The following is a 21,894-nucleotide window of genomic DNA, read 5'->3' as shown; positions in this document are numbered from 1 at the left end:
CCAACCTCCAACCCCAAATTTGGAGCCCCCTTGGAAATGCTTCCTTGGCATATACTCTGCTGTTCTGTTAGACTATGGGACCTCTATTCATCCTTGCTGAGAGTGTCTTAGCACAGTGCTCAAATTGATTCTGGAATGAAAAAATGCCCGACTCTCCATTGTGGGGCCTCTGAAAACATGTTGTTGGGTCCCTCTTGTCAAGGTCACTGAATAAAAAGTGGAGACAAATTCAATAGCCGTTTCACCATCTACGAAAGACAGACACAGCTTTCTATTATCTACCTCAAAGATGTCAGAGAGAAAAAAATGAAAAGCTCTTTGCACATTCAATGCAGGTATCTCAATCAAGTAGTACTCAAAAAGTATCACCTAACGATTACTGAGGAAGGCTATGTGAGTGGTGGTGGAAGATGGGAATGACAGTAGGGTGGGGCCACACACCCTTAGGTGGCTGTTCACTGGCCCCTGAAACAGTGAGCACACAACTGAAGAACACCTGCAGAAAGTGAGGGCATTTTTTGGTGGTATAGGGAATAGAGCCCTAAAAGAATTTCTTTTAATTAAAAAAAAAACCTCTTTTTCAGCTCAGCTCTATGACCTACATTAAAAAGTACCATGACTTGGAAAGATAGAGACTCAATTGTGAAGGACAAAAAAAAATATAAAAAATGTTCCTTAGAAGCCTACCTTTTCTTGAAAAGCTCTTGTTCCAAAATGCTCTGTATGATGACTGTTAATTTGTACTGAGGGGCAATGATACATTTGCAGGCATAATCCCCAAACCTGCAAGGTCACTAAAATCGTATTTCCCCATTCTTCCCTCGCACTACTGTTAACAGAGAGATATGAAAGCAGACTTAAGGAAATTATGACCTATCTGTGAAAACATGACAGCTTTAAGCAAGAATATTGGTCCTGCTTTGTATTATAGCCACATGTTCCTACTTTTTCAACAACCTTGAAAAATAAATATTTAAACTCCAATCTTCAATAAAGTCCCTCTACATTTGTTGTCAGCTTTTGCTTGTCTGCTTAGTGCCTTTAGTTCTTAGATGTTGCACCTGGAGATTCTTGCTTGCTTTATGATGTAGGTTTATATGGCCTTTAATTGAAAGCAAACCGCCTTAGATAAGGCAGTGACAACAATGTTACAAGGTCCACTTTCCGTTAAAAGGCAAATAGAAATATTAGGCTGTTCTCTAAAATGAAGAAAAACACATAAAAATACACCGCAATCTGCCACACCACTTCCTTTATTGAGATAAAACCCCATAGCCTAAAATGCCTCTTTTGTGTTTTTCCCCCCCTGACAGGAGTGGGAGAGTGTAAGGAACTGCAGTTCTCAATGACTAACCTTTTCTCACTGTATAACATTTCTTTGCCCAAAGAAAGACGTTCTCATAATGTTAAGTATTATATTCATGTTACTACAATAACTATCAACTTTCACCCCAAGTTTTGTTTAATATTCTAATTATTACTTGTTCAAAGCACTTCATTAAAAAGAAAGTAAAAGTGAATATGGAAGGATGACAGGAACATATACCTCACTCGTAAGCAGTGTTTGCTATTCTTTTGTGGAGGTTAAAGTGAGTCTGTAAAATGACAGGAAGAAAAAGTGACATTATCTTTAAGGCAATATAATTTCTATAAGATAGCTTCATGATTTTAAGTAGCAATACGACAACTGATCAAAAAGGAAACAGCTGGTTAACATATGCTAAGGCCTCTGCCTGCATGACTGTGAGTGTGTGAACTGGGACCTCTGGAGTTGTTACAATGTACAGCCTGCATGGCTGGATCTTGCAGTTGCATTCTTTTTTTTAAAAAGAGACAAATGTTACTGCTGATGGAACTGTTAATGCAACAAATGGTAGGTTTTAGAATTTACAGAAGTTCAAAATTCAGCAGTCTCCAAAAAACTACTGAGACATTTCAATTAATACCAAAAATATTACACTATGGGGAGACAGACTGGAAATATTTTTCCAAGCACCTAACAGTGGTTTTCAAATAATCAGGGAAGGAAAAGCTTTCAAGGTTGAATAGTTAAATGCATACAATGGAGGAATACCCCTTTGGGATTACTATCTTCCACCCAAGTTTCTTTGGTTTTAGATAAAAACCGTATAGCCTCTTTTTGGTTTAATGAAAGACCCTAGACAAATGGGTTCTGTTCCTGACCTCACCAAACAGCACTTACTAGCCAAATACGCACTGTCTGGTAGGCACATTAGTAGAGCATCAAAACATGGCTTTATTTTAACTAAGCATTATAAAAATGTACAGATGTACAAATTTGCCTAGTATATCATGGGGCTGTTGCTCTGCCTTCAACAATTAGATTGCATTGTAGCTGTAAGACCAGATTTGTGGCAGCGTGTGTGTCATTAACAATTTTTCTACCAAGCGCAAATAACCCACTACAGACTGAAAACAAAACAAAACAAAGCAAAACAAAAACAAAGTCACCTTTACATTTGGTCATATTGATATTCAACGTAAGACCGCATGTCACTAAGCAAATCATTCAAACTATAGTTGGGAGATACTTTCTAAACACCGTGGTCTTAAGAACAAGGAATTTAATGGTAGTGCAAGCCTATCTGTTCATCGTCCTCAAAATAGAACAGGACCCATCTTCTCGTGAATTTAAAAAGACACTGGAATGTTTTTATGGGAAAGCAGGTTCAAAATAAGAAGTACTGATAAAGTTATAGTGAATATCCATATCTCCTACTTCAACCCTTTCCCACCGGAATGTGAAAAGTGAATAAAGACAGCAACATTTTTCAAAAAGTTAACTTATATTAAAAATATTTTTATAAACAATTTTAATACTACAAAGTAGTATTGCAATACAAAGCAGTTCAAATATTAACTGTTCTTTAAACTGTTAAACTTTATTATAAATTAAAATTTCTTTACAAAAAAAATTGCACATAATATTTGACCACTCTTAGGTTCTGATGCACTGGCATTTGCAATAGTTTCTTTAATCTTCAAGTTAAACAGTCTCGGCAAGGAGTCCAGAACGTAGAAAGGGCAATAAACAACCCTGTTAGAGCATTCAAGTGCAACTAGCAGACTTGTGGCCATGGCAGTTACACTTTCCTTAAGATGGACTGCTTAAGTTTTAAATCCTGAAATGAAGAATCTCAAAAGGTTTAAAGAGGAAAAACTAAAAGGGACTGCCGGCTTTTTACTGTAAACACAGCCCTGGAAATTAAATCCCAAACAAGAATCTCTCAGGCATCAGAGAGTGTCAAGTGAATCAGGAATAGCACAACATAAAGGAAGGGGGAAAAGTAAAAAATAAAAACAAAAACAAAGCAAAATGAAAATAAATGTCAGTCACTTTGAGGAACTATACTTACGTACATGATGTTATGAGAATCTGGCAGGGCCTAGAAGCAGGCCAAACAGGAAGTTCATTTATCCAAGCGAAGAGGGTCATGTTCATTGCTTCCGGTTTTGAGGATAGGATATTGTAGGGGACTTGATATGATCAGTAATGCTTGTCTGCCTTACACAGACCTTAGCCAGGGATCAGCCTAATCTTGAAGGATCATTCAAATAATTTTTGGCAATTATTATAAGGACTTAGAACTGACTGCACCCAGTGTTCAGTGATTCTTGCTTTCTGTTTTGTAACTGTTTAAATTTAAGAGCTCATTTAGGCTGACTCCAATCTCTTGGCACTTGGAAACTAGTTTTCTCAGGTTATCAGTTTTACCTCCTTCTGATGCTTCAAACAAGAGTTGCTGTAAAAGACAGGGAAGCACAGAAGTAAGACTTAGCTAGATTTTGAGCATTACCACATCAATGGATATGGCACATGCAGAAAATTTATAGGAAAACTTCAAGATGAAATAAAAGATAAAAAGCATTACATCTTTCCACAGTGATGCACAAAGAGGTAACTTCTGTAAGGCTCTCTGATATAAACGGTGGACCTATAAGATAGATATATATACAATTCCATCAGGAAATGTGGTGGAAAACACCTTCATAATCCTAACTATTTGAATGGTACTGCATAATATAATAACATTCAAGACAACATGGTTATGCTGGATTTTGGAGTTTCCAAACATTTAGAGTTCTTAGGATGTTAACTTCTATGCTTTAATCCTTTTAAATTGAGAAGTCAACAAAAAGGGCAGAATAGCTATTAAAAAAAAAAAAAGCAACCCATCTGATAGTCAATCATGGCTTACCTCTCTTTGTCCCTTTAGAACAATCTCAGCAGCAATGGCTCTAAGAAAAAAAAAAGGAATATAGAAAAGGGAAAAGAAAAATTTATATATCTTTGAACAAAATGAGATACTACCACTGGCAGAATACTGACTGTGGGAATCTGAGTACAAAACTTCCTGAAAGTAACAGGCTAAATTTCCAAGGAGGGTAACCTATAGTGAAAAGAAAAATTCAACAATTTTTATCAACTTTACAATAATAAAGCAGACCAGTGTTTTGAACATAAATAACGTTCATGAAAAATACTCATAATTACTAGTAAAAAAAAAATACTTGGCACTAACACCTTTAAAAGAAAGAAGACATCAGATTATAATAGGGGGAAAACCCCGCATTTCAAAAGAGATAGTCTTAATATGTGTATAGCAGATCTGTTTGTTTGATAACAGTATTGTTATCTATACGTTCTCCTTCAAGGAAAATTAAAACTATCCATTTTGCTTTTAGAGGCAATTGTTAATGAGCATTCCTTCACTCTTGGTATAAAACCTCAGCAAGTGCCAAAAACAAATCTAAATTAGAAGAGAGATCTCTCCGGGGGGAAAAAATAGATGTCATTTCAGATTTACCTGTCTGGAGCAAACCTTATAAATAAAAGCAATAGCTATAAAAACATGTACATGATTGTTGCATTACATTTTCCAGGTGGCCAGGCATGTTGGGATATTATATGTAAACATCTTGGCTTGAAGTTTCAGAATCTGAACATTGCTTTCTTCCCATTCATGTTGAAGTAGCCTGTAAAGTACATTCAGGAAAATGAACAAAAGCATTGCAAGTATAGGGAACTCCAAATGAGCTCTATGAGCAGAATGTTTGATGAAGGATAATTTTTGGTCAGTTAAATTCTATCAAGGCTATTCAGCAAGTATTTGTAGAATGCCTCTTACAAAAATTACCCTGGGAAAGAAACATGCAAACTAGCAAAAGGTCCAGTCAAGACCCATACCATCTTCAACAAACTAAAATAAGGCTGATGTATTCCTATAGGATACTAAAGCATTCTCTCCAAATTACACTCCACATTCTCCCTCCCTGTAAATTTTCTAAAATAATGAATTGATATATTAGTGCAATTTCTTGGTATTTTTCTTTCTTTATTAAACACAGTATACTTAATTGTGAATGTTTCTTGAGCTAAAATGTAGTAAGTACGGTGACTAATTATTAAGTTCTCTATTCTGAAAAAAAAAAGGACAAGGATGACTTTAAGGAAATAAGAAGTATCAAAAGTGGAACTTTACCAACAAAACCAACAATTAAACTACCTATATTCCAAAATGCCTATCATTATAGAAACTACTCAAAACATCAGCACATTTTCTATTTCACATGTTTTATCAAAGGTGATGTTTTATAATACAAATTTCTATAATTAACTTTAGCAGATTAGCATGCTTACTAAGAATTTTTATTATAAAACACTATGGCGGGCTTCCCTAGTGGCGCAGTGGTTGAGAATCTGCCTGCCAATGCAGGGGACACGGGTTCGAGCCCTGGTCTGGGAAGATCCCACATGCCGCGGAGCAACAACGCCCGTGCGCCACAACTACTGAGCTTGCGCGTCTGGAGCCTGTGCTCCGCAACAAGAGAGGCCGTGATAGTGAGAGGCCCGCGCACCGCGATGAAGAGTGGCCCCCGCTTGCCGCAACTAGAGAAAGCCCTCGCAGAGAAACGAAGACCCAACACAGCCAAAAAAAATAAAATAAATAAATAAAATTTAAAAAAAAACACTATGGCGTTATTTTGTTACTCTTATCACAGTCTTAGGCCTTTGTTTTTCAATCTCTTATATCATTTTCCTACAGACATGCTAAGTGGAATGTAAATGCTCTAGAACACAAAGGAATATTTGATAACTATTTTAGGTACCTTATAATCCATAAAACAAGCTTAGAAACATGAGACACAACTGATGCAGTGGAAATGACAGCACAAGTAGAAGCCAAAGCTTTAGTATGCAGTGTACCTTTTTGAATCAAAAAGCACAATTCCTGAGGGTTGAAATGGGTTTTACTCTATCAGCGCAGAAAAACTACAAAGAAATGCTCTAAAAAAATCTTCTAATTGAATGTATGAAATCCCTGGATAAGTGTTTCTCAAATGTGGTCTGACGGCTCTAGCTCAGGAATCTGCATTTTAAATAACCATCCCATGAGATTCTGATGCATGCTAGTATTTGAGAATGACTGACGTATATGAAAAGAAGTCATAGTAGGACTTCCCTGGTGGCGCCTGCCAATGCAGGGGAAACGGGTTCGAGCCCTGGTCCGGGAAGATCCCACATGCCGCGGAGCAACTAAGCCCATGCGCCACAGCCACTGAGCCTGCACTCTAGAGCCCGCGAGGCACAACTACTGAGCCCGCGTGCCACAACTACTGAAGCCCGCGCGCCTAGAGCCCATGCTCTGCAACAAGAGAAGCCACCGCAATGAGAAGCCCGCACACCGCAAGGAAGAGTAGCCCCTGATCGCCGCAACTAGAGAAACCCCACGCACAGCAATGACGACCCAATGCAGCCAAGAATAAATAAAAAATAAAATAAGTTAATTAAAAAAAAAAGTCATAGTAACCAAAATATACATGGGTGGCTGCTTATCTCTTTAACACTTAAAAACCTCTTAAGTAATACTCCTTTGCTGCATAAAACATGCTTTGTGCTTATAATGCATGTACTACGGACAGATGGTATGTACTTAGGGGACACAGGTGAACTTTACTTGAATTATATGCCTCCTTATAATCTGCAGTTTTCTGAAGTGACCAGATCTCCACATTGACTTTTACATGAATAGTTACATATTGCTTAACAACTCTGAAATTAAAGTGGAAATGAGGCAATAGCCAAAGAGCAGACTATTAGCAAGTTTTCAAGAATAATTTTATATGAAGAGCCTATACAATTGAGCTGAGAATTTTATTTTTTCTTACCTCAGTGCAAGTCCAGAATTAGACGGCATAACTGAGCAAAACCGTTCCAAGGTTTTGGAATGCTGGATCTTTGGAATACAGCTCAAATAAAAGAAAATAACCTGTGAAGGTTGGGGAGGTGGGGAAAGGAATACAACAAAATGTGAAATCCAGTTACCTATGTGTTTTAATGAGAAAACCAAAATGGTCTTTAAGACATGAATGTATAAATTATAACAATGTATGATGCTGTGCGTTACAGTTCCTACCATTAATTATATTAGTGACTTTCCAAATATGAATTAGGAAATATGGTCTAGTGATGAGAGCCATGGACTGAGAACACTGACAAGAAGCCAGGAGTCCGGGTTTTCATTCCTGAGTCTACCTTTACTTGTTGTATAGCTGGGCAAGTCATAGGGCTAATAATACCTGCCACATCTTGCTCATGGAATGCCCGTGTGTAAATGACTTAATGTCCATAAAGTGGTTTGAGATCCTGGGATAAAGAATGGCATAGAAGTACAAAGCATAATAATTGGTTATCCCGGTAACAACAAAACCACCCCACCAAAAAAATAAATAAATAAAACACAGAGATGTTTTAGTCTATACTGAGCTTTAGCAGGAGCTTTTAGCTTACACGCACTGAATAAAAGGGGTCTCTGAAAATAAACCAATTTTTTAAAAACCCTTTGCTTCACTGCCTATAAGAAGATGACCTTATAAATATATCAATATCCAGATTCTACTCTTAAAATTCCAAACAGCATCTGATTTCAGCTTTCTCATGTCCTATGTATAGCTATATCTGCTTGACAAAATACTGATAAAAAGAGCAGCTACAACATGTAAGCACATTCTTACTTATTTTGAAGTTATGGAATTTTTCATTCAGTAAAATTTCCAATTACTCAAGCAAAACATTACTGACATTATTACAATTACTTCTCTTGATCTCTCTTCTTTAATACGTATTAAAACCTTAACATCTCTTCACTTTTGCTTCAATGTTAAATTTTCTTAAATAGAAGATAATCAATATGCACATTTTATCTTAACTGAACTTTAAAGGGCTCTGTGCCTAGATTTTGAAGAGATAAATAGAAAACATGGTCAAGAACAACAGTAAATGCTAGTAAAGTGGTCCTAGGAAAATCTATCGATATTAAACAGGAGTTTTGCTATCATTTAAGTCCCCTACTTTTGTATAAATATCTAAAGAAAATAAGCTTTAAATTCTTACCCTATTATGAAATTCATAGTTGGACCAGTAATCAGCACTGCTAAAAGGAATGGGGTATCGGGCAGGGACTGTAACCAAACATCTATTCACTAAATCAGTAAAAAATCTGAATTCCTGGACTTTGTTTCTGGATCCAGCAGCTCTATTATTGGCAAAGACAAGATAACTGCCAAAAGAAAAACATCATAATTTAGAATAATTAAGCCAGTAATTCTCTAACAAGAAAGCTCATCACCCTTTCCCCAACCATACCCCCTTATTTCAAATCCCATTCTTACTAAGAGGAATTAAACTTACTCCATCCAAATCTTCTGCACTATATCAGACTTCATGGCCACCCCTAACGCTGCCTCATATGCCTCCACTGTCTCTTTAATACTTGATTGAAGAGGATGACAAAGGCTGTTTAAAAAATGAAGGAAAACATTGTATGTCTACAGCTCAATTCGATCAGGTAAAGGAATGACAAAGTATAAACATTACAGATATTACTACAATAGAATCCTTCTTTTGATCTTTCTTTTTTTAATAACGTATAAACCTTAGCATCCTTTAAATTCTGCTTCAATGACTTCAGCAACAGGTTAATTTTAACACAGTGTAATTCAGTAATAAATAACAAATGCAAGCCTAGTATGCAACATTTCTCTCCACAGTAGATAACGTCTCACCAGTATATCAGCCACAAATAAGGAACTTGGTGGTTAAACATTTCATCATCAAAATTTCCTTTACATAAACGGGCTGGAATATCAAGTGGTCCTGGGATATTTAAGAGATACCTGAGGAAAAAAATCATGTTTGTAATTATGCCTATGTACACATGGATTACTAATGCTTTTTTTAAAAAAAATCCTGTTTCAACTAAAACTTCCTTGAAATATTTTTATACGGTAATGAGACTTTATTTTCATGTGTATACCACACCACTTTGGTCACATCTCCAGCATCATATATTTATTATCTTATACCTACTTGAATAACTCCTCTTCTAAAATGAATTTTTAAAATTTTATAGCCCAAATCAAACAAACCACCATAATCATCTAATGAAATCTAATTAAAAACAGAGAAGAACAAATGAGACTACCAAGTATCTAAAATTTTCCCACAAAATCTGTACTTTCTTGAAAAAAAATAATTCTTTGAGTTATAAAACTTGATATCTGAAAACAATTTCTCCCTCACATACACACATACACACAAATACCACTCTACATTTAATTTTAGACATGATATAAAAGCATATTCTATAACATATTGGCCCATAAGGCACTTGTCAAAAAGAGGTCTATGATCAAGTAAGATTGAGAAATACCGCAAATTAAAGCCCCCTCTTAAAAAGCCACAACAGGGAGATTAACCAAGATGGCGGAGTAGAAGGACGTGCTCTCACTCCCTCTTGCGAGAGCACCAGAATCACAACTGGCTGCTGGACAATCATCGACAGGAAGACACTGGACTTCACCAAGGAGGATACCCCACGTCCAAGGACAGAGGAGAAGCCACAGTGAGACGGTAGGAGGGGCGCAATCAGAGTAAAATCAAATCCCATAACTGCTGGGTGGGTGACTCACAGACTGGCGAGCACTTATACCACAGAAGTCCACCCACTGGAGTGAAAGTTCTGAGCCCCACGTCAGGCTTCCCAACCTGGGGGTCCGGCAACGGGAGGAGGAATTCATAGAGAATCAGACTTTGAAGCCTAGTGGGAATTGATTGCAGGACTTCGACAGGACTGGGGGAAACAGAGAACCCACTCTTGGAGGGCGTACACAAAATAGTGTGTGCATCGGGACCCAGGGGAAGGAGCAGTGACCCTGGGGGAGACTGAACCAGACATAACTGCTGGTGTTGGGGGGTCTCCTGCAGAGGCGGGGGCTGGCTCTGTTTCACCGTGGGGACAAGGACACTGGCAGCGGAGGTTCTGGGAAGTACTCCTTGGCGTGAGCCCTCCCAGAGTCTGCCATTAGCCCCACCAAAGAGCCCGGGTAGGCTCCAGTGTTGGGTTGCCTCAGGCAAAACAACCAACAGGGAGGGAACCCAGCCCCACCCAGCAACAGTCAAGTGGATTAAAGTTTTACAGAGCTCTGACCGCCACAGCAACAGTCAGCTCTACCCACCTCCAGAGCCTCCCATCAAGCCTCTTAGATAGCCTCAACCACCAGAGGGCAGACAGCAGAAGCAAGAAAAACTACAGTCCTGCAGCCTGTGGAACAGAAACCACATTTACAGAAAGATAGACAAGATGAAAAGGCAGAGGGCTATATACCAGATGAAGGAACAAAAAAAAACCCCAGAAAAACAACTAAATGAAGTGGAGATAGGCAACCTTCCAGAAAAAGAATTCAGAATAATGATAGTGAAGATGATCCAGGACCTTGGAATAAGAATGGAGGCAAAGATTGAGAAGATGCAAGAAATGATTAACAAAGACCTAGAAGAATTAAAGAACAAACAAACAGAGATGACCAATACAATAACTGAAATGAAAACTACACTAGAAGGAATCAATAGTAGAATAACTGAGGCAGAAGAACGGATAAGTGACCTGGAAGACAGAATGGTGGAATTCACTGCTGCGGAACAGACTAAAGAAAAAAGAATGAAAAGAAATGAAGACAGCCTAAGAGACCTCTGGGACAACATTAAACGCAACAACATTCGCATTATAGGGGTCCCAGAAGGAGAAGAGAGAGAGAAAGGACCAGAGAAAATATTTGAAGAGATTATAGTCGAAAACTTCCCTAACATGGGAAAGGAAATAGCCACCCAAGTCCAGGAAGCGCAGAGAGTCCCATACAGGATAAACCCAAGGAGAAGCACGCCGAGACACATAGTAATCAAAGTGGCAAAAATTAAAGACAAAGAAAAATTATTGAAAGCAGCAAGGGAAAAACGACAAATAACATACAAGGGAACTCCCATAAGGTTAACAGCTGATTTGTCAGCAGAAACTCTACAAGCCAGAAGGGAGTGGCATGATATACTTCAAGTGAAGAAAGGGAAGAACCTACAACCAAGATTACTCTACCCAGCAAGGATCTCATTTAGATTTGATGGAGAAATCAAAAGCTTTACAGACAAGCAAAAGCTAAGAGAATTCAGCACCACCAAACCAGCTCTACAACAAATGTTAAAGGAACTTCTCTAAGTGGGAAACACAAGAGAAGAAAAGGACCTACAAAAACAAACCCAAAACAATTAAGAAAATGGTCATAGGAACATACATATCGATAATTACCTTAAACGTGAATGGATTAAATGCTCCAGCCAAAAGACACAGGCTTGCTGAATGGATACAAAAACAAGACCCATATATATGCTATCTACAAGAGACCCACTTTAGACCTAGGGACACATACAGACTGAAAGTGAGGGGATGGAAAAAGATATTCCATGCAAATGGAAATCAAAAGAAAGCTGGAGTAGCTATACTCATATCAGATAAAATAGACTTTAAAATAAAGAATGTTACAAGAGACAAGGAAGGACACTACATAATGATCAAGGGATCAATCGAAGAAGAAGATATAACAATTATAAATATATATGCACCCAACATAGGAGCACCTCATTACATAAGGCAATTGCTAACAGCTATAAAAGAGGAAATTGATAGTAACACAATAATAGTGGGGGACTTTAACACCTCACTTACACCAATGGACAGATCATCCAAAAGAAAATAAATAAGGAAACAGAAGCTTTAAATGACACAATAGACCAGACAGATTTAATTGATATTTATAGGACATTCCATCCAAAAACAGCAGATTACACGTTCTTCTCAAGTGCGCACGGAACATTCTCCAGGATAGATCACATCTTGGGTCACAAATCAAGCCTCAGTAAATTTAAGAAAATTGAAATCATATCAAGCATCTTTTCTGACCACAACGCTATGAGATTAGAAATGAATTACAGGGGAAAAAGCATAAAAAACACAAACACATGGAGGCTAAACAATACGTTACTAAATAACCAAGAGATTACTGAAGAAATCAAAGAGGAAATCAAAAAATACCTAGAGACAAATGACAATGAAAACACGACAACCCAAAACCTATGGGATGCTGCAAAAGCAGTTCTAAGAGGGAAGTTTATAGCTATACAAGCCTACCTAAAGAAACAAGAAAAATCTCAAGTAAACAATCTAACCTTACACCTAAAGAAACTAGAGAAAGAAGAACAAACAAAACCCAAAGTTAGCAGAAGGAAAGAAATCATAAAGATCAGAGCAGAAATAAATAAAATAGAAACAAAGAAAACAACAGCAAAGATCAATAAAACTAAAAGCTGGTTCTTTGAGAAGATAAACAAAATTGATAAGCCATTAGCCAGACTCATCAAGAAAAAGAGGGAGAGGACTCAAATCAATAAAATCAGAAATGAAAAAGGAGAAGTTACAACAGACACCGCAGAAATACAAAGCATCCTAAGAGACTACTACAAGCAACTTTATGCCAATAAAATGGACAACCTGGAAGAAATGGACAAATTCTTAGAAAGGTATAACCTTCCAAGACTGAACCAGGAAGAAGCAGAAAATATGAACAGACCAATCACAAGTAATGAAATTGAAACTGTGATTAAAAATCTTCCAACAAACAAAAGTCCAGGACCAGATGGCTTCACAGGTGAATTCTATCAAACATTTAGAGAAGAGCTAACACCTATCCTTCTCAAATTCTTCCAAAAAATTGCAGAGGAAGGAACACTCCCAAACTCATTCTATGAGGCCACCATCACCCTGATACCAAAACCAGACAAAGACACTACAAAAAAAGAAAATTACAGACCAATATCACTGATGAATATAGATGCAAAAATCCTCAACAAAATACTAGCAAACAGAATCCAACAACACATTAAAAGGATCATACACCACGATCAAGTGGGATTTATCCCAGGGATGCAAGGATTCTTCAATATATGCAAATCAATCAATGTGATACACCATATTAACAAATTGAAGAATAAAAACCATATGATCATCTCAATAGATGCAGAAAAAGCTTTTGACAAAATTCGACACCCATTTATGATAAAAACTCTCCAGAAAGTAGGCATAGAGGGAACCTACCTCAACATAATAAAGGCCATATATGACAAACCCACAGCAAACATCATTCTCAACGGTGAAAAACTGAAAGCATTTCCTCTAAGATCAGGAACAAGACAAGGATGTCCACTCTCACCACTATTATTCAACATAGTTCTGGAAGTCCTAGCCACGGCAATCAGAGAAGAAAAAGAAATAAAAGGAATACAAATTGGAAAAGAAGAAGTAAAACTGTCACTGTTTGCAGATGACATGATACTATACATAGAGAATCCTAAAACTGCCACCAGAAAACTGCTAGAGCTAATTAATGAATATGGTAAAGTTGCAGGATACAAAATTAATGCACAGAAATCTCTTGCATTCCTATACACTAATGATGAAAAATCTGAAAGAGAAATTATGGAAACACTCCCATTTACCATTGCAACAAAAAGAATAAAATACCTAGGAATAAACCTACCTAGGGAGACAAAAGACCTGTATGCAGAAAACTATAAGACACTGATGAAAGAAATTAAAGATGATACCAACAGATGGAGAGATATACCATGTTCTTGGATTGGAAGAATCAACATTGTGAAAATGACTATACTACCCAAAGCAATCTACAGATTCAATGCAATCCCTATCAAATTACCAATGGCATTTTTTACGGAGCTAGAAAAAATCATCTTAAAATTTGTATGGAGACACAAAAGACCCCGAATAGCCAAAGCAGTCTTGAGGGAAAAAAACGGAGCTGGAGGAATCAGACTCCCTGACTTCAGACTATACTACAAAGCTACAGTAATCAAGACAATATGGTACTGGCACAAAAACAGAAACATAGATCAATGGAACAAGATAGAAAGCCCAGAGATAAACCCACGCACCTATGGTCAACTAATCTATGACAAAGGAGGCAAAGATATACGATGGAGAAAAGACAGTCTCTTCAATAAGTGGTGCTGGGAAAACTGGACAGCTACATGTAAAAGAATGAAATTAGAATACTCCCTAACACCATATACAAAAATAAACTCAAAATGGATTACAGACCTAAATGTAAGACTGGACACTATAAAACTCTTAGAGGAAAACATAGGAAGAACACTCTTTGACATAAATCACAGCAAGATCTTTTTTGATCCACCTCCTAGAGTAATGGAAATAAAAACAAAAATAAACAAATGGGACCTAATGAAACTTCAAAGCTTTTGCACAGCAAAGGAAACCATAAACAAGACGAAAAGACAACCCTCAGAATGGGAGAAAATATTTGCAAACGAATCAACGGACAAAGGATTAATCTCCAAAATATATAAACAGCTCATTCAGCTCAATATTAAAGAAACAAACACCCCAATCCAAAAATGGGCAGAAGACCTAAATAGACATTTCTCCAAAGAAGACATACAGATGGCCAAGAAGCACATGAAAAGATGCTCAACATCACTAATTATTAGAGAAATGCAAATCAAAACTACACTGAGGTATCACCTCACACCAATTAGAATGGGCATCATCAGAAAATCTACAAACAACAAATGCTGGAGAGGGTGTGGAGAAAAGGGAACCCTCTTGCACTGTTGGTGGGAATGTAAATTGATACAGCCACTATGGAGAACAGTATGGAGGTTCCTTAAAAAACTAAAAATAGAATTACCATATGACCCAGCAATCCCACTACTGGGCATATACCCTGAGAAAACCGTAATTCAAAAAGACACATGCACCCGAATGTTCATTGCAGCACTATTTACAATAGCCAGGTCATGGAAGCAACCTAAATGCCCATCAACAGACGAATGGATAAAGAAGTTGTGGTACATATATACAATGGAATATTACTCAGCCATAAAAAGGAACGAAATTGAGTCATTTGTTGAGACGTGGATGGATCTAGAGACTGTCATACAGAGTGAAGTAAGTCAGAAAGAGAAAAACAAATATTGTATATTAACGCATGTATGTGGAACCTAGAAAAATGGTACAGATGAGCTGGTTTGCAGGGCAGAAGTTGAGACACAGATGTAGAGAACAGACATATGGACACCAAGGGGGGAAAACTGCGGTGGGGTGGGGATAGTGGTGTGCTGAATTGGGCGATTGGGATTGACATGTATACACTGATGTGTATAAAATTGATGACTAATAAGAACCTGCAGTATAAACAAACAAACAAAACAACTAATACTAAACTTTCATTGGGTTATTTGTATGGAAATATGTTAATATAAATGTTTCAGACATTACATGAAATTTCTAAAAATCTTATATGTTCTGGTATAATATTATAAGTCATAATCCTAGTTATTACTTTAAAATGTATATCTCAGAAATAACTAATTTTCTTGTCAACTGCATTATTATGAACTTTCATCAAATCTTTAACCGTGGTCATTTTTAAGTCTTTTGTCATTTACAGACAGTTCTGGGTGTACTCTGATGCTTTTGTAAATATGTTCCTATAAAAGGGTTTCATCTTCAGGAAATTCATGGAAAAGACTCTGACAAGTACAGGTTTCTGGTACCTGACTGTACTGCTGAACTGAATGAATAAGCATTTTCAGAACTCTAATGAAAAACTGATGAGCTCATAAAAGTGCTAACAAAAGATCAAGATGAAAAAAAAAAAAATTAATTACATGGGACTGAGTGAACTGATGAGGATGAGTATAATTTTTGTGACTTTCTGGTTGAATTTAAAAAAAGAAAAAATCCCACAAGAACTCAGAGGCAAAGAATATACAAATCAATTTTCACTGCAAAGTAAAGGAGCTGTTGCAGTGGAGGATTACTGGACTGAATGTCAATATTATGACATAGTATGAGTGTGTTTCATGTTTGGTAATTGCAATCATTGTTGCTTTTGTTGTGGTCATCCATGTACAATGCTTGGAGTCAGTCTATTTATCTCTTGTAAAAATAAAATACAGTGTGTGTGAAAAAAAAAAAAAAAAAAAAAAAAAAAAAAAAAAGCCACAACACATATTAGGATATTAAAGGCTCTAAGAAGCCAATCAGTAAAAAAATCTATTTTACTTTGGTAATTCAGGTTTCCCCCCAATATATTTGAATCTGTGTGTATAACATTACCAGCATCTTCAGGAACAATGTTTTTAAAGGAAGTACGTTGATTTCGACAATGACAACCTAGTATAACTGTTCACAGTGAATTTAGCAATTATTTCAAGGAACTAAGTTTTAATGGATTAGAGAGGCTGTATGGCGGCTGGGGTGGGGGAGGTTGTGTGCTGGGGGCCGTAAGAAAGGGAAGAAATGGTACTTCTAGAAGTCAGATTATCATCCCGACTTGGCCGTAACTAGCTGTATTACCATGAGTTAATCACTTAACTTCTAAGAATACTGACTTTTCCCAATTGAAAACTGCAGTAAGTAAGAAGAGATAACTTTAAATCTAATCTATGTAAGACTATCCCTACGCCAACTTCAGTAAGGTGAATGAAATCCCCAAGTTAACTTTTATGGTTATCTACTAATCTTCAAATTGATTTGAAACACAGGAAAATTACCCCATCTAGATCTTTCTGTCTGTCTTTATACTAAATTTTACACATAAAATTTTCCAGTATAAAATTTATACTAAATGTTATATAGAAAGAGAAATGACAGACTCTAATTCTAAATAAATATTACAGTTCTACATACTTTGTTTTACAATTTCTACTCATGAAATAAAAAAGTATTTTGAACTTATTAAGAGCACTGACTTCTCCTATTAATAAGCTTCGGCTCTTTTATAAATTTTAAAAATTTCTATCAATACCAAGTAAGTATGGCAATGCTGAAAACTCTCTCACTTACTGCCGTTCTCTTAATATTTGACTCAAAGATTTCCTAAGTTAATAGAAATGCACACTGTGTAAATAAGGACTTCAAACTGTCTAAATAAACTAAGCACAGGATACCTTTTCCTCATAATTCTTGGTGAATTATGAATTACAACTTTACACAAAAAAATTAATAAAGCAAGATGACTTAGCAAATAATGAGAAGATTATTTGGAGGTAGCCCACTTTCACATTTTTATTGTCACTTATTTATTCTGCTTCATTAAGCTGACATCAAGAAGATCTGAAGATCTTTGACCATGGCACAAACTGGCAGCATCTTCTTCAAAGCTAAAACAATTACCTCCATGCTGAAGGGAAGATCAGAACCAGCAAGTCTTTAAAAGTCTGGTTCAGCCTTGAATTTATCCTGTGCTTAAGTCTGAGATGTTAAAGCAATCTAATTTAACCAGGGAGAAAGTCAGCATGGGGAAGCTAAACAATCTCTAAATTTCTCACACAATAGTTAAATTTTTCTCTATTAATTTGCATTTCAAATTATTCTTTTGTAATTAATTATAAGATGTTAATCTATATGTAGCAAAGCAGAAAGACTTTCAGGAAGAGTACTAAAATCACTATGTCAATAAACTGGCTACCTACCGTAAGAGGACAGATGTAAAGACTCAAGTCTGGTAAAGAATGGTGACCCCAAACTTTCTGCCAAAACTCAAATAAAACTGCATGTTCACAAAATATTCTAGGGTGGATAGACCACTGACTTAACAAAATGTGGGTTATTTTTTAAAATATTTTTTTATATAACACTGCTATACTGTGGGTGGGTGCAGGGAGGGAGCACCTAAGGAAAGAAAAATATATGCAAGCATTAGACTTGCATATATAAATCCAAGACTCTATCTTCACTTAGTATTTTCCACAAGAATATTTTTTTAGGAGATATCCAGCTTAGACCTTTCTTCTCTCAGTTCTTCCTAACATACAATAAAAAAGTATGTCATGACAAATATTTTCCTTTTGATGCTGTTTTACTTAGGATCAGCAAACTACACCTATCTTCATAAATAAACTTTTATTGGAACACAGCCATGCCTATTCATTTATATATTGTCTATGGCTGCTTTCTTGCTACAAAAGCAAGGTTGACTAGTAGTGACAGGCCATATGGCTTGCAAGCCTAAAATATTTACTATCTGGCCCTTAAGGAAAAAAGTTCACTGATCCCTACAGAGAGAGGAGGAGGAAGAAGGAAAGAGAACTTTAAAAGCCTCCAAAAAAACCCCACTCTTTACGATCTTCTGTGGCCTCTTATTGTTGTTAGAACAAGAACTCACAGGGAAGCAAATAAAGGTAGTAAATACAGAACTCTATATAAGCTACTGAGAAAGTGATGGTTGAGAAAAGAATTCTCCAAAGTTTCTTAACAACCTTTCAGAAGTTAAAGCGGTTCTCTTCAGAATTTTTTTTTTTAAAAGGCATATTATTTACATTCACTTTAAAATCACCAATCCAATAAATTAAAACTCATTTTTTTGAAAATCACTGAGATTGTCTCAGGATAATTTGTTGCTACAGTATTAATTGCTAAAATTAACAATGACAGTAATTAAAAGAAGCATGGATCACCATGGTGTTAACATAAATTTAGTGTTCTTAATCCAAAGAATGCAAAACATTTTACATCTTGTGTCCATTTTTATTAAATTCTACTGCCCTTATAACCGTTCTGTAAGAGGGTATTCAAGTGTCTTAAAAAAAAAAAATCAGTCTAAAATATAATCAATCCACCAAGAAATTGGTAATCTTTCCACTGAGCTACACTATTTCTCATTCCTCTACAAACCAAGAGTTCTACAAACTTACCGAAACAGATCCAAGTTACTATACTTCTCAAACCCAGGTTTAAAGAAGGATGCGATAAATTTCCGCAAAAATGGAAGAAGATTATCTCCTCGATTCTATTTTTAAAAGAGAGAGGAGGGATACACATTAGGCTTACAATGTTTAATTAAAATCTTTCAAGGGAGGAAAAGCCCCCAGCCCCCCCAAACACTGGTTAAATTAGGTTTTTTTGAGTAGGTGGAGGTAGAGATGACTTTTGTATTCTGATCTCCAAATTGAACTAAACATTAAACAGTTTAACACCCAATATACCACAAGCTCAAGGTTCACTCACCAATTTCACCAATTAGCCATTAAGCTCTATTTACATGTTTGGCACTGTGCTAGGTGTTGGGAGTAGGGGAGCTCTAAATCAGAATAAGACATGGTCCCTGCCCTCTAGGAGTTCTTAGAATAGTATATAAAGTAGCTGTAAGCAAAATTACAATGTAATGTAATTAAGTGCAATGGTAGAACTATGCATGAGGTATTATGGCAGAAAGAGAAGGAATACCTAACAGTATTGCAAAGGGCAAAAGGATCAGTAAAAGCATCCTGGAGAGGCTGGTGCCTGAAACATCTTAAAGGATGAATAAACGTGAAACATAAAAATATCATATTTAAGAATTATGAAAAAAAAAGAATTGAGTCTTTTTTTTTACCTGCGAGATGAAGAATTTGCACGTATGATAAAAAACCTCTGCATTTTGAAGATTTTTTTCAAATGCAGTAAGCCACACTGCCCTAGCTTTGTCATGCTGATTTGTTTCCAAATATAAAGCAACAAGGGATTCCAACAACTGGCAGTTCATGGGACATGATTCCAATAAATATTTACAAAGCTTCACTGCAGCCTCATACCTTCACAAGAAAAACACACATTTAAACACATGAAAAAAATCAATTTTTAATATGAGGTTAACTGCTTGTCAATTAAGTTTTACCTCCCAAGAAGCTGGTGCAGAACAATCATGTTTGTGTAAAGTGGAACACAAGCCTCTACTCTTTCCTCAACAGTAAGGCTCTCATCTGTGCAAGCTTTCACCGCATCTATCCAAAAACACCACAATAACATGAATCAAACATAAAATGAATTATGTGACTGTGTTATTTAAACTCTAAGGTAGCCTATTCTTTTGTTTGACTATATCTTATTCACCTTTACTAAACTCCTGGTTTTCACCCAAAGGAGGTATTTCAGATATCTCCAAACTCCTAAAATTGAATCTTTCACCCTCACTTTCCTGTTAAGAATAAAACACCCAATATGAGCTCTTGCATCTTTGCATTTATACTAAATTCCTGAAAAATTATGTCAAAGAAATTAAAGAATGAATTATCTTTTCATCTTTCTCCAACCCACTTCAAGAGGCCTTGCTCTGCTGATCTACAGCCATTTAAACGTCTCCCCCTAAACGAGATCTTTTCCTTACTCCTTCAAAACACTTTTCCCTTTGTAAAGAGTCCTTTACTCGATCTTGCTACTTCTTAGAGAAAAGTCCTCCACTGTTTCACTTTGCACAACTGTCACCATTTCCTCCTTGCCCAAGGTGGTATGACTTCCCAGAACTGCTGAGTTTAAAAATGAATGCCATTCTGAAACAGCACTTTTGAAGTTCACTTATAAGGATCCTATCTAAACAAATCTATCTCTACATTCATTTTATCTGATTAGCATTTGATAATGTTCTTCCTCTTCTTTTTAATTTCTTCTTGCCTCTGCTTCCAAGAGATTGTTTATATTTTCTCTTGGTCTCATTCACTGACTCAATTCTCCCTTTTACCCCTTACTGCTATACTTTAAAATCTCCATTTCCTCAAAGAAAGTATCTCATAGCTTCAGCTGGTGAATAACTTACTGGGAGTGCACATTAAAAACTGTAAAGCACTATATAATATAATAATTTCTATGTTGATAACTTTCAAATCCATTTCTCTATCTATAATTGTCCATTTAAGGTGCACTTCCTTATTTCCTTCTGCCAACAAGCATTTCCACTTGGGTGACCAATTATCATTCACAAATACCACTCCTACTACCAAAATCAGTCTTCCCAATTCACCAGTTTTCTATTAGTACCCTTTCCTTTTCCTGGTCTCAAAACCCTGAAATCAGCTTTGACTACTTTTTCTCTTCTTCCCTGACATTTAATCTGTCCCTAATCTCTATATGGTAACTTAAAATGTCTCCAATAAATACTCTCTGTTTCCCAGGTTACTTTTTTTAATGCCTCACTTATGGCTGTCAGCTTCTGGTTGGTTTTCCTACCTTTGGTATCATTTCTCTCCAGCATATTCTTTCTTTCTTAAAGAATCTCTATTGCCATCAAGCCTACCAGACTTAAAAGTTCTTGAAAATCTGGTATCATTTCCACTTATCAAGCTGAATTCCTACTGTTCTCCAGCACAAAAAGTCTCACTTTGATAAGGACTCTCCCTTCTTCTAATTTCCCTTTAAATCCACTGCACCAATTCCTATCTACTTGTTGCTTTTTGTTTACTTAGCTCCTCTAACAGGAATGTCCTTTTACTTCCTTTCTTCCCTAGTTTATTCAATGAACATTTACTAAGCGCTCAGTACACTGCCAGACATTATAGGCCCTTGAGAAATATAAAAATAAGACAAGAGTCCCATCTTTGAGGAGGAGGCCCACCATGTCAGTCACATTACAGGCAAGCTTCAAAGTCCAGCTCCAAGTCCTAATTCATCTATGAAGACATACTTGATCATGCCA

General features: G+C 36.4%; 1 protein-coding gene across 1 annotated transcript in view; it reads right to left on the bottom strand.

The window, feature by feature from the left end:
* Nucleotides 1–2,875: 2,875 nt before the first annotated feature.
* Nucleotides 2,876–21,894, bottom strand: part of ZFC3H1 (zinc finger C3H1-type containing) — a 53,496-nt gene continuing 34,477 nt past the window's right edge. Inside the window, exons 25-35 of the mRNA XM_061205524.1 lie at nucleotides 20,104–20,209; nucleotides 19,822–20,020; nucleotides 19,142–19,236; nucleotides 9,088–9,198; nucleotides 8,714–8,818; nucleotides 8,417–8,582; nucleotides 7,192–7,292; nucleotides 4,897–4,998; nucleotides 4,221–4,260; nucleotides 3,894–3,956; nucleotides 2,876–3,764 (exon numbers count right to left, since the gene is read on the bottom strand). Of these exons, the coding sequence (XP_061061507.1) occupies nucleotides 3,627–3,764; nucleotides 3,894–3,956; nucleotides 4,221–4,260; nucleotides 4,897–4,998; nucleotides 7,192–7,292; nucleotides 8,417–8,582; nucleotides 8,714–8,818; nucleotides 9,088–9,198; nucleotides 19,142–19,236; nucleotides 19,822–20,020; nucleotides 20,104–20,209 (1,226 nt within the window). The 3' untranslated portion in view covers nucleotides 2,876–3,626. The remainder of the gene's footprint in view (nucleotides 3,765–3,893; nucleotides 3,957–4,220; nucleotides 4,261–4,896; nucleotides 4,999–7,191; nucleotides 7,293–8,416; nucleotides 8,583–8,713; nucleotides 8,819–9,087; nucleotides 9,199–19,141; nucleotides 19,237–19,821; nucleotides 20,021–20,103; nucleotides 20,210–21,894) is intronic.

The sequence above is a fragment of the Eubalaena glacialis genome, chromosome 11 (genome assembly GCF_028564815.1).
Source record: "Eubalaena glacialis isolate mEubGla1 chromosome 11, mEubGla1.1.hap2.+ XY, whole genome shotgun sequence".
Classification (NCBI taxonomy): Eukaryota; Metazoa; Chordata; class Mammalia; order Artiodactyla; family Balaenidae; genus Eubalaena; species Eubalaena glacialis.
This window is presented reverse-complemented; position numbering and strand designations above follow the sequence as displayed.